The sequence below is a fragment of the Mastigoproctus giganteus genome, chromosome 8, assembly GCF_048544385.1.
Source record: "Mastigoproctus giganteus isolate SK-2022 chromosome 8, ASM4854438v1, whole genome shotgun sequence".
Classification (NCBI taxonomy): Eukaryota; Metazoa; Arthropoda; class Arachnida; order Uropygi; family Thelyphonidae; genus Mastigoproctus; species Mastigoproctus giganteus.
The window spans coordinates 159,761,010-159,774,242 of NC_143582.1; the positions used below are offsets into that span (position 1 = coordinate 159,761,010).

General features: G+C 35.5%; 1 protein-coding gene across 2 annotated transcripts in view; it reads left to right on the plus strand.

Annotated features, from left to right (window-relative positions):
• jar (Myosin heavy chain 95F jaguar) overlaps positions 1 to 13,233 on the plus strand; it is a 633,758-nt gene that overhangs the window by 210,663 nt on the left and 409,862 nt on the right. For both annotated transcript variants that reach the window (XM_090379849.1, XM_090379848.1), the window contains exon 12: positions 5,751 to 5,842. In XM_090379849.1, the coding sequence (XP_090235975.1) occupies positions 5,751 to 5,842 (92 nt within the window). The remainder of the gene's footprint in view (positions 1 to 5,750; positions 5,843 to 13,233) is intronic.

Genomic DNA, 13,233 nt, shown 5'->3' on the forward strand with positions numbered 1-13,233 from the left:
ATTCACAATGTCCTTTGCTTTCAAAAGGTGCGCTGCCGCTGGGTGCCATGACAATTGTCAGAGGGAGGACAAAGCAAAATGCAGGGGATGTGTCTGGAGAACCTGTTGCGATACAGCGACACAGGAGAGGATTTTCTCGCTCGCATAGTCACAGCAGACAAAATGTGGGTTCATCACTTTACCCCCGGAGAGCAAACAAGACTCAATGACCTGGAAACATCCACAATCTTCTGTGCTTAAAAAGTGCAAAACTGTTCCCAGTGTCCGAAAAATCATCGCCACAGTGTTCTGTTGGTGGATTTCTTGCCAAAGGAAGGAACAATCAATGCACAGCTTTACTGTGCAATGTTGGAAAAACTGAAACCCAACATTCAGTGCAAATGACCAGGACTCCTAACAAGCGGCGTGATTTTGTTGCACGACAATGCAAATCCACACCACTCGTGAGTGGTTGCTCCGTAATCATTGGGAAACTCTTATTCCCCCCCCTACAGGCCAGACTTGGCATCTTTGCATCTGTTCGGCCCTCTGAAAAAATACCTTTCAGGAAAGCATTTCATCATGGATGAGGAAGTTCATCAGGCGGTGCGATGTTGGTTACTGCGTGTGGGCATGGACTTCTTTAGTGCTGGTATTGATAAACTGATCCGTCATTGGGACAAGTGCATCAATAAAATTGGAGACTTTGTGGAGAAGTAGTGCATGTTCACTTATTTCTTGGTGTGTAATTTCAACTTCGTATTATTAAACATCATCGAGAGAAAAAAATGCGTTACCTTACTTTTCGGAAACCCCTAGTATCATTATTTTTATTACTGCTTCTTTTAATTTGTTGTTTATTGACAAATTCAGATTTTTAATTCAAATGAGATTATAGTAACAGCTTAAAAGTAATATAACTGATAATGATTCAGTGATTCAATATAAAAAATTAACACTTGAATGAATTCATGTTTTAAGAGCGAGAAAAAAAAGCTTTCAATAAAGGAAACGTATGCCACAGTCACGGTAGATAACGAAACATTACATAGATTTTATATTTAAATTTTCTGTTACAACAGAATCAAAATTTATTAAACTACAATGCTACTTTGAGAGAGATAGATACATACCTATATTTACTTCAGTGTGTGCAGTCCTACATATCAAACTTTAACTTTGTACGTCAACAATTAAACTAAATGTTACAATTTTCAGGTCTCAGCTTACATAGATTCTCAAATCCATGGGCAGTCCAATTAAAATAGTTTCTGCAGAGCGAATACAATTTCCATATAACGAACGGATTTCGAGAGAGGCTGGGTGCAAATTGTTTACACCTCTGGCCTTTAGGCAATAGAGCTGCTGCTGCTGTAGAAAGCACGAATTAAGAGCTATAAGGATTTGCATTCCACAATTTACTGTTCGTAATACATTTACAATCACCTCTCCCACATACTGTACCAAGACGTTGCACTGGTTATTGCTTTCGTGTGTTCATAGCCAGTGGAAAAGATTAAGGCATATACCCGATGCGGATAATATGCCGTGGTCAACCTGTGTTCTTTTGTTACACCCTATTAGAGAATTAGGAGAGAGTGATTTTCCTTTATTCCTGAAATTAATCTGTTCTTTCAGAGAAATGAGTCATCCACACTTTCAGTAAATTTCACCTGTCTCTGTTTACAATGTAAACGTGATAGGCACAAGAGAGCCCTAGTTTAGATCAGGGCGTTAAAAAAAGAAATCACTTTAAAAAATGTCTATTACAGAGGGCCCCTCTATCATGAGGCCCGAAGCGAATGCCTCATGTGCCTATTTATAGGTAAGGGTCTTGTCTAGTGCAGTGTAGATTTAAAACATCTTGCTTTTTTCTGAAAAATCTGTTTTCCTGCTATTTTTTGGGAATAACTTCCTTTTTACAAAAAATTCTTGTGTTTTTTTTTTTTTTTCTTATTTTGGCCATAAAACCTCCTGTCTACAAATACCGGATCCCCAGCTTTCTGAATGTCAAAAATTGGCAGCTTTGGTTATGCTGCAAATTGAAGCATTTACTATACAAAAATAATTTTTAGTAATCCTTGACATATTTTACACGAATAGGCAACCATAAATGTGTACCATTTGTCCCTGTGCATCAGCTTGTCCAAGGTATGTGTCCTTATATAATTCCTTTCTGTTATTTCTTTATAGAAATTTGATCTTTATTTTCATAGTACATTTCTTGAATGCATCTACCACATAAATCATACAGTAGACTCTCGATTTTCCAGGATAGATGGTAAAAAAATTCCCGGATAATTGATTTCCTGGTTAATCCAAAAATACAGTACGTCCCCAACATATGTAAGAGATATGTTCCGGGACTTCTTACGCAAGTCGAGTTTTACGTAACTCAGGAATGACTAATAAAATATTGCTTCTATATCCCTGATATGCCAAAATTACAAAACCCCCATAATATCCTCAGAAGAATGAAGAAAAATAGTTATATATTTTTAATTCGTTCAATTAAAACTTTATCTGGGAATGGTGGTGAAGTAGCAGGAGTGGCACATAAGAAAAGAAAACATAAAAGGAAGAAAACATGCATGTTATTGCACTGTAAAAACTGATATGTATTTCGTAGCTGTCCTTGGTTATCGCTTGCCGATCGCTTCACTGCTTCTTGTATTCTGTCTTTCTCCTGTGTTCACCGTTGCCACTGACAAATCTGAATTCCGTGCGATACTTGTTAATGTTTGGCCATTTTCATACCTCCTTATTATTTTAATTTTCTGATCCAACTCAATCGCTTTCCTTTTCTTGATAGATTTACTAGTGCCACTGTAACTTATTCTCTTGGTCAGCACCATGATAGCAGTCAAAATTAAATTTTCTGAAAAATACTTCTCAGGATTAAGGCAAAAACTCACTATTATCACCCCACGCAAGCTCACATTTTACTAGCACACATTTCTGGAGGTCACTGCCATAAAATAATAAAAACAATTTGCACTTTCCGGATTATTGTGCTTTTCTGTTAGTGCAATTCATTATAAACGGTTAGTAAACTCGATCTTCTTGCATTTGCTATAGTACCAATAGCTAGAATTCTGTGGGATTTTATGTTATTATGGTGAAATGTGTATCCCCTTCACTAAAATCTTCAGTCATAAAAAAATATATAAAAAAACGTTAACGTAAGTCCGGAGGTTTACTGTATTGAAAAATGTTTAGCAACCTACATAAAAAGTATGACGATAGATAAAAAAACAAAAAAACTTACCATGTAATACTCGTGTGTCCAATACGATGCTTCCCTTTAAGTTTTATGATGCTGCATATGGTTTGGTCACCAACATTATAATGGTTCTTTAGAGATTTAATGGATGCACTGTTTTCAAACTTTTGAATAATTTCTAGTTTTTATTTAATTGAAAGCACAACTCTTGCATTTGCCCATAATTTTTGTGATTTCTAAACAAAAACAAAAAAAAAAAAAAAGTTGCTATAAAATAAAATTTCCAACATCCCTGACATAAATAACGAGACAAAATTTGCCCGTTTGCAGTACTACTGAACACAACAATCAACGCAACGCACTAAATCAAACTAAATTCTTTTTTTTTTTTTTTTTTTTTAGCAGCAGGTGTCAAGGCAGCAAGACAGGTAGTAGTAGTAGTGGCATGTGATGCAAGAAAATAAGTGTATGAGCTTATGCAGCATCAGCCAAAAAAAATCACACCATTCCCTCCAAATGCCTGTCCAGTTCCTCCTTAAATTTATTCAACCTATCAACTTCCACAACAACAGATGGAAGTTTGTTCCAGCAATTAACCACCCGCTGGCTAAAGGCAAATTTCTGCACATCTGTGGCGCTTTATAGCCTTAGTTGCTAATGCGCCAATAAAATCCAAACGAAACAAACAAACAAAAACCGCATATCTATTCTTCATCTGTCCTTTCTTAATTTGAATTTATGCCCCCTTAGGTTCATAATCTCAACAAGTGGAAGGATCCCATCAGAATTCAGCGTGCTCAGCCCATTCAAGGCCTTATACACCTCAATCAGATCACCGCGTAGGTGCCTAGTCTCCAGCCACTGCAATTTGCAGAACTTAAGCCTCTCTTGGTAAGAGGATCCCTTCATTCCCCTCATCAATCTTGCTGCCCTTCTCTGTACACACTCAAGCAAATCTACATCCTTACTAAAATGAGGCCTCCAGACCTGTACGCAGTACTCAAGATGTGGCCTGACCATTGCCTTATACAGAGGGACAATCACCTCCTTTTTCCTGCTAGGAAAATTCCTATATATCATTGACAAAACTCCATGACCTGCCCTGGCAGCCTGTCTGCATTGCTCAGAAAACTTCATATCTGACTGCACAATTACTCCCAGGTCTTTTTCATTTTCTACCACCTTAAGTGTAGTACCACACAGTTGGTACGTTTCTCTGTGGTTACTTCTACCCATACGCAGTACTTTGCATTTGTCAAGGTTAAACTTGAGTTGCCACTTCTTAGCCCATCTGCCCAAATTATCTAGATCCTGTTGCAATAGCACACTGCCATTACTGTCATTAACAACCCTGCCAACCTTTGTATCATCTGCAAACTTTGACATTAAGCCTGATATACCTTCATCAATATCATTGATAAATATACAAAACAACAGTGGACCCAACACCGAACCCTGTGGGACTCCACTAATAACATTAGTCCACGAAGAGCAGCATCCATTGATTACCACCCTCTGTCTTCTCCCACTTAACCATCCTTTTATCCATTGTAGCAACTTACCCTTAATACCATTCTGCTCCAATTTGTACAATAGTCTTCCATGCACAACAATGTCAATGTGCAAGATAATAAGTACACTAATCTTCCAATGACGACTTATAATGCTGCATCGTGTCACTTATTTATGACTTTAAAAACATCTGTTTATACCTATTCCAGTTATTACTTGAATTTTATGATTTCTGGTTGTTTTTTTTTTTTTTTTTAATTTGTTGTCTTTTTATATCAGTTTATGAAATATGTAAAGCACAAAAGTGTTGCTGTTTGCTTATTATATTAATCATAGCAGAAATGCTAAATATTTGTTATATTTCAGTTATTATTAAAATCCATGAAGAAATAATTCATTTATACTTTTAAGCAAATTACATTACGAAAAGCATTGACAACATACTACAATCGTTTAATTCATTAAATCACAGAGACTGAATTGTGCATTGCATTTCATGCACTAGATTACAGAGTATTACAAAGTTTGGAGTGAATATTACATTATAAGTTATATGCAGTGCAGTGAAAACAATTACTTCTACACATTGTTAATTAATCAGTTAATAATTAATTGGTAACAAGATAATTATTTATTTTTCACTTCTGTTAATCACAAAAGAAAAGAAAAAAATCAATTAATATAAGAAATAAAAATTGAATGCACCCAAATTATAATGCACTATGTACATTAAGTAACTTATTGCATATATAAGAAGGAGTCAGGTTGTGAAAGGGGACAAACAACCCTCTCCTCTAGAATGAGAACTTCAAAGATTTACATGGTAGAAAATTTTAAGAATTTTTTTATTATCATTAAATGGTTAAATAATATCGAATTAAATTTTTAAATAAATTAATTTAAAGATAATTATTTAAATTTATATTTAATTGTGTATCTGCTTCTAACCTAAAACTGATTGTTAACATTATGTGTTATCATATTTATTATTACATGTAATTAGTTCTACAGATTTGATTTAATATTTATTTTATAGAATACTTTCAAATGAACAGCTTTGAGCAGTTTTGCATTAACTATTGTAATGAAAAGTTGCAGCAGTTTTTCAATGAAAGAATTCTTAAAGAAGTGAGTATTTGTTAGCATTCATTTTTAGTTTTAAAATCCAAATTAATTCAGATTATTACAATGCAAATTCTTTAATAATATATCATAGAGTAGAATAATACAAAGCCACTCCCTGATTAACGTAAAGGTTAAATTCTGCGGAACTCTATGTAAGTCAGAATTTCCCCCATGCTTGTGCAGCACTCGCAGCTCTGCTCGCTGAATTGATTGAATCAAAAAGGAAATGTTCAACGAACATGTGAATAGAATTATTTATTGTATTTATTCAATTTTTTATCTCGTGCTCAGGAAAAATCACAAAATGTGCAATTTAAAAAAATTTAAAAATTATAAAATTACAAAAAAAGAGAGGAGAAAGGCATAACGTCAGTAAGTTTTACCTCTCAAGCATCGTTGCCAGAATTAATGTCTTCAGCTAACAAGTACACTGTTGTGGAGATTTAGAAGGGGTCTGCCACTCAGCCTTACGAAAGAACATATTAATGGATGACTGTACGGTTGCTTTTTTCTTTTCATCGTAGATTTCTTTGTAGCAAGTAAGCATATCATTCACCCCTCCGTTAACTTTTAAGAATTGTTTGCTGTCAGGATCCATTTTTTCAAATCTCGCCATTGCCGATACAATTTCATGAAATGCTATTGCCATCTCTCTGGTGATGAAGCATCTCGGCTCCTCATTTGTTCATCTTGAGCTTCATCAGCATTTTATTCTTTCACTATCGCTGCCTGCAAGTCAGTAAGTTCTTTGTTAGATAATTCCTTCTCTTCTTCCTCTATTAACTCCTCCATGTCTTTGGCATCAACCTCCAACTGAAGTAGCTGCAAGCTTTACAGTCTTATCTGTAACCTCTTCATATGATTCGTCTTCTTCAAATCCTTTGAAGCCTTTTACGTGCCATGGGCATATTTTCTTCCATGTGCTATTTAAACAACTTTTAGTAATTTCTGCCCAGGCCTTATTAATGTTTAAGATGGCAGGGTAAATATTGTAAGATTTCCAAAAGTCTCTTTAACGTAAAATTTTTCTTATTGTCTACTGCAGACAATGCCTGAGCAAAGGCATTGTCTGCAGTCATTGTGCATAAATAGTATGCACAATGACTGCGTAAATTCAAAATAACACCCTGATCCATAGGTTGGATGAGTGAAGTCGTGTTTGGTGGTAGAAATATGACACTCATGTTCAAATTGAAATCATCTAGATGCTTAGGATGTCCAGGCGCATTATCTAATAGAAGCAAAATCTTGAAAGGAACATCATTGTCTTTACAATATTTTTCAACCTTGGGAACGAAGCAGCATTTAAACCAATCCTCAAAGAGAGAGATATTGTTGTCCATGCTCTATGGTTCGATTGGAAATGCATGGGCAGGGTGGCTTTATTGATGCCCTTAAATGCACAAGGATTTCCAGAATGGTACACAAGCAATGGTATTAATCTGTAATCTCCCATTGCATTAGCCCCAAGCAAGGGAGTTCCCCTATCTTTTGAAGCGTTGAAACCTGGCATTGTCATTTCCTCTTTGGCAATGTATGTTTATTTCGGCATTTTTTTCCAATACAGATCAGTCTCACCAACATTAAAAATTTGCTGCATTAAATAGCCACCTTCATCAATAATTTTTTGCAACACATCACAAAATTTTTCTGCAGCTGCAGAATCGGCACTGCCGACTCCACTTCATACTTTAATGTTTTGGAAGCCAGTGCAATGCTTGAACCTATTAAACCACCCATTGCTTGCCATGAACTTGGCTTGGGGTTTGATGTACTTATCATTAATATCTTCATAAATACTTCTTGCTTTTGCTTGAATGGCCATTGAACTCAGGGGCACTTTCTTCTGAATCTGATTTTCCATTCATATTATTAATATTTTTTCCATCTTCAATATAGTATCTAAACACTTAAATGCATTGATCCTTTAACATATTCTTTTATATGCTCGCTGTCCCTTAAAATAGTATTCACTATTGAAGCAGCAAGACCTAATTCCATGCAACAGATGACAAACTTTGTCCTGCTTCATACTTCTTAATCGTTTTCATCTTCATTTATAAATTAATTTTGTTTTGTTTCCTGGCACAGCCAGCACTTGCACTTTCTGCTGGTCCCTTTCCGTCCATCAATGTAATACAGAGGAATCTCGTTAATACAAAGTTCAAGGGACCTAAATTTTCACGGTTTGTAATAACGAAGTTTGTAGTAATGAGTTCCCCCAAAAGTGTCAAAAATTTTTTTGGTACATACCATATATCTAAGAATAATAATAAATAATAATAATATCAAAAATAAATTAATAAAATAAAATAGAAACAAAAGCCTTGTCTAACAATACAGTAATAGGAATAACATATTTTTTAAAGATTTTATTTTATTTGTAAGATAACTAAGAGAATAGTAATATTAAAGGAAATGAAAATATTGTACGGTATATATTTTGATATATACAATATTTTAGTATCTGTGATACTAAAATATTGTATATATCAAAATATAAGAATTACAATCTTAATATAAAAAAGGAGACATATAAACCATTAACTTTTTAATAAACTAATCTGATTTAAAGAAAAAATCCAGTGTTGTTTGCACAATTTTTGTCCTATGTGCATTTTTAACTACAGCACAGACGTTATCAAATGCAATAGTTGTTTCTTTATCAACGTTACTGCAGGCCAACACATTCTCTATTATGTTCAATGCAATTTGGGCATCTTTTTTAGATGTCAGTGTGCGTGCTTCTTCACTTTCTCTGTCACTGGTAACAAAAACATCATTGTTTTGTTTGGTACCCAGCAGCTGTTCTGGTGTTGGCATTGCAGTGGTAGCAACTTCACCATCCATTTCCCAAACTCTTCAAATTCGCCAACAAAATCCATATGCTCCTTCAAATTCCTCCATTCCTCATTGTTGCTATCACATTCGTGAGCTGGATCATGTTTTTCGATGATGTTCTCTCCAAAGCCACTCTTTCTGAAGCTGTTCATTATTACACTTGATGTAATGCTTTCCCAAGCAATAACAAGATTACGGATAGCATCCAAGACATCCTATTTGGCTGCAAATTGTCCTCTCCTTCTATTCTGAGTGATCAAGTACCTTATCAGGAGGGCTCTATGTGCTCTCTTGAGGTTATAAATAATGCCTTGATCCAGAAGTTGCATTAAACTGGTGGTATTGGGGGTAAAAACAACAGCTGTATATTTGTCAACTTAAGTGTCTTGGCAGAATGTGCTGTGCAGTGGTCTAAAATCATCAAAATGTTCCTTTTTTCTGAAGCCATTCTTCTGTCCAATTTTGATAACCAAGACTGAAAAATTTTGACTGTAAGCCAAGCACTTCTATTGGCCTTATAATCACAGGGAAGTTGGTTAACTGCTTTAAAACATCTTGGCTTGGAAAACTTTCCAATCACAAGTGGGAATAGTTTTGTACTGTCGTCTGAATTGCAGCATAACAGAATGGTGAGTCTTTGTTTACTTAATTTTCCACCCTGACAAGACTCTCCTTGAACAGCAAATGTTTTGTTTGGCAGCAAATTATAAACCTGTCTCGTCAAAATCAAAAATATCTTTTGCCTCATATTTTTCAAGGATGGACTGTACAGAACACAACCAGTCTGTAGCCTTTTCTTTGTCGACTAATCCAGACTCACCGCAAACATTCGCGAAACCAAGTTATTCCTGTCTTTAAATCTTTGGAGCCAGCCACTGCTGCATTTGAAGTCATTAATCCCACGTTACTGAGCTGGATAATTTGCCTTTACTTGCAAAATTAGACCTGATATTGGTAAATTAGATGCACACATTTGTTGATACCACACAAAAAGTTTTGTCTCAAGCTCCTCGTGTTTTGCACCACGAATTCATTTCCTGTTTTTCATCGCTGCTCCAGTGTCATGCACTTCTTCAAGTCTTTTTCGGCCTCTTGTATAATTTTTAGTTTAATTTCCTGCTTAATTCTGTCCATCTATGTTTTGTCGCCATAACACTGCTAGATAAGATTTAATATAAACAAATTTTAAATAAATTTAAAGACACAAGTTCCAAAAAAGACATCAGCTCAGATAAAATGGCACAAAAAATAGATTGCTGTATATGATAGCAAAAGACTCTTTGAACTAGGGTAACAATTGCAACTGACCTTATTCCCTTGGAGAGCGAGGGAGTGCATGTAACAACTTAGAAAAACTTTTTATTCTTTTGTTAATTTAACAACTCATCCTTCTGAAAGATGTTTTTCAGAGTGCACTTGATGTTGTAGCTACCATAAACTGCTTTTGTTTACACAAAACTAATTTCTAGCAAGTCAGTGCCATCCTTTGGGAAGTAGTGAGCCAGGTGTCTGGGGGAAATAATCGGATCACTCTGCCAAGATTTATATTAAACATACAAAATGAAAATATTTATTTCTCACTGGGTGAAAATGGACTTTGTAATACATATTATCCAAATTTTGTAATAAACAAATATATTTACATAGAAAAGCCTATTCTTTCACAGGGGAATGGTATGTGCTTCATATAAATGAGTACTTTGTGTAAACCGAGTTGGTATTAACGAGATTTTACTGTACATAAATAAGAATGAAGAGAAGTTTCTGAAAATTTGTTTTTTATATGATTGAAGATTTCAGTGAAGGGGAACTCATTTCACCATAATACCATAACGTAAAAACCCACAAAATTCCAGTTATCGGGATTCACAAATGCAATAAGATCGAGTTTACTACCCGTTTATAATAGATTGCCTTAACAAAAAACTCAATAAACCAAAAAGTGCAAATTGTTTTTATTGTTTTTTTGGTCGTGACCTCCAGAAACATGCTTTAGAAAAATATTACAGACTTTCAAAATTGATTCTTATAATGGAACATATGAAAATTTTCAACTTCCAAGGACTTCAACGAATTCCAAAAAATATATATACAGTCGATTCCGGTTAATTGGGACACATCGGGACAGATCACTTTGGCCCAATTAAGCGGCTGCCCCAATTAAGCGAAATTTTAATGAGCTGAAAAGCACATTCTAACGGAGGCAAAAAAGGTATGAATAAAATAAAGGGAATGTGGTATTTAAAGAAAGCACACTATTTAAATTATATTGGTACAAACATTTATTTAAAAATAACTAAAGCTAAAAGCAAACAAAATGTACGTATGTACATATGTAAAATGAAGATACAGTACAGAATAATGTCCGTGTCAGGCAAAGGTTACACATTACTTAAGGGTTCTTACTTTGAAAAAAAAAATTATGAAGTGTACCCTGACGTGTCCTCTTTATGGACTGCAATTGAACAAAGTCGGCGCAGGTATCTAATGCTGATAAAGAACTGCCTTCATTGCCTTCCTGCATGAAATAACATCTCAATTTAGCGATACATTTCCTGGCATTCTGGTTAGTCACTCGCTTAGGTATATCATTGTCATCATTTTCTTGGTCTTTTGGTGTCTCTGAGTGTTTTTCTGCAATTTGTTCAATAATCGTTTCCTCATAATCTTCATTTTCATCGTGGCATTGAAGGTTATCGTCAATCGTTAAAAATTCTTCACAATTTTGGACCTGTTGCAGTTCCAAAGCCATTTCATTTTCTGTACAGCTTATCGCGTCTGAATCACAATTAGTTGCGAAACCACATTTAGCAAAACAATTCCGAATTGTTTTACTGGTTATTACTCGCCAACTATCGGCGATAAATTGTACAGCTTTTAACATTGAAACTTTTTCACTAACCTCTATTGATTTCGAAGATGATGTCAGCAGATTTTCCTCAATTGCTTCAAGGATGTGATTAACCATCTTTCCGCAATAATAGGTCTTCAAATTTTTTATAATTCCCGCGTCCATAGGCTGTATCAGGGATGTGGTGTTAGGGGGTAAAAATTCCAGTTCAATATTTTTTAAACCAGCTACATTAGAGTGTGCGGTGCAGTTGTCCAATATCAACAGAATTTTTCTGGACTTCCGTTGCAGTTCTGCGTCCCAGTTCATTAGCCATTGCGTAAAAATATATGTGGTCATCCACGCCTTCTTATTGGCATAATACGAAACTGGCAAACTGCCTATTGTAAGCCCCTTGAAACAACAAGGTTTGGCACTTTTACCAATAACCAAAAGTTTGAGTTTATCATTTCCTGATATGTTTGAGCAGCACAACACTGTTACACGATCCATTGCTTTCTTTGAACCAGACAGTGGTATGTGTTGATAGTATCCAACGTAGCACGATAATATAGACCTGTTTCATCGGCATTGTAAATGTCATCCCCACTAAATTTTTTAAGCAACTCTGGCAGTTTTTCACATTTCCATTGCTCAGCACTTGTAGCATCAGCACTGTCCTTCTCGCCATGTGCTTTTTTTGTAACTAATGTCATGTCTACACTTCCATCGAGACAACCAACCATCCGTCCCTTTGAAATTTACGTGACCTAGCTTTTTGGCCAACTCTTCTGACTTGTGTTTTAGCATAGGTCCGCTTACACGCACTCCTTGTTTAGATACAGTGGAAAACCATTGATTCAAAGCATCTTCGACGTCTGGATCTTTGCCTTCCCTCTTTCACTTATGAGATGTTTTCTTTAAATCCACGCGCAATGTCCACTCCTCTCTAAGTTTTTCTTGTTATTATTATCTTTATTATCTCCGCTAGCTGACGATGACTGATGTTAGGAGGTTGACTTTTTATCTTGTCAAGAATAGCGATTTTTTTCTGAAAGTGACAAATCTTTACGTGGCATCTTGACAGGGGTCTTAAATGTACTGAAAAAGGGGGGGGGGCGAAACCAAAATCAGTGCACTGTTTGGTACAGTTTTTAATCTATTCTAACCCACAAGATGTATACATATGTACCGAGTGTGATCGTAAACAACTGCAAGCAAAATTTCTTCAGAATCCAATTACCACAACACAGAACAAACATAAAACAACCATTGTACAGCACGACTTCGCAATAACTGATTCCGCTGCTCCCCACATGATCTCTTTGTTATGAACCATCTAAATTAGTTTATTGTTCAATAAAAAAAAATTTCTGTTTATACTCCGGCACGACAACCAAGTCAGTAGAGTTTACAATAAATCGCCAATTATCGTATTTAGTAGTCACAGGCTTGAACCCCGGTCCACTCAAAGAACGCGTGCGATGCACTCTCGCTCCTGACCACTGGGCTACGTCAGGCCTAATAAACTATATTTAGATGTTTGTGCGCGCCATCTAAATATATAGTTTATTGTTCAATCAAGACCTTCATTGCCCCAATTAAGCGGCGAGTTGGCCTAAATATAAGCGGAACAAATTCAGGCTAAATATTTGTTTTGTTTCTGTTCTTCATAATTTGCCCCAAATAAGCAGCTGCCCCGATTAACCGGTGGCCCAATTAA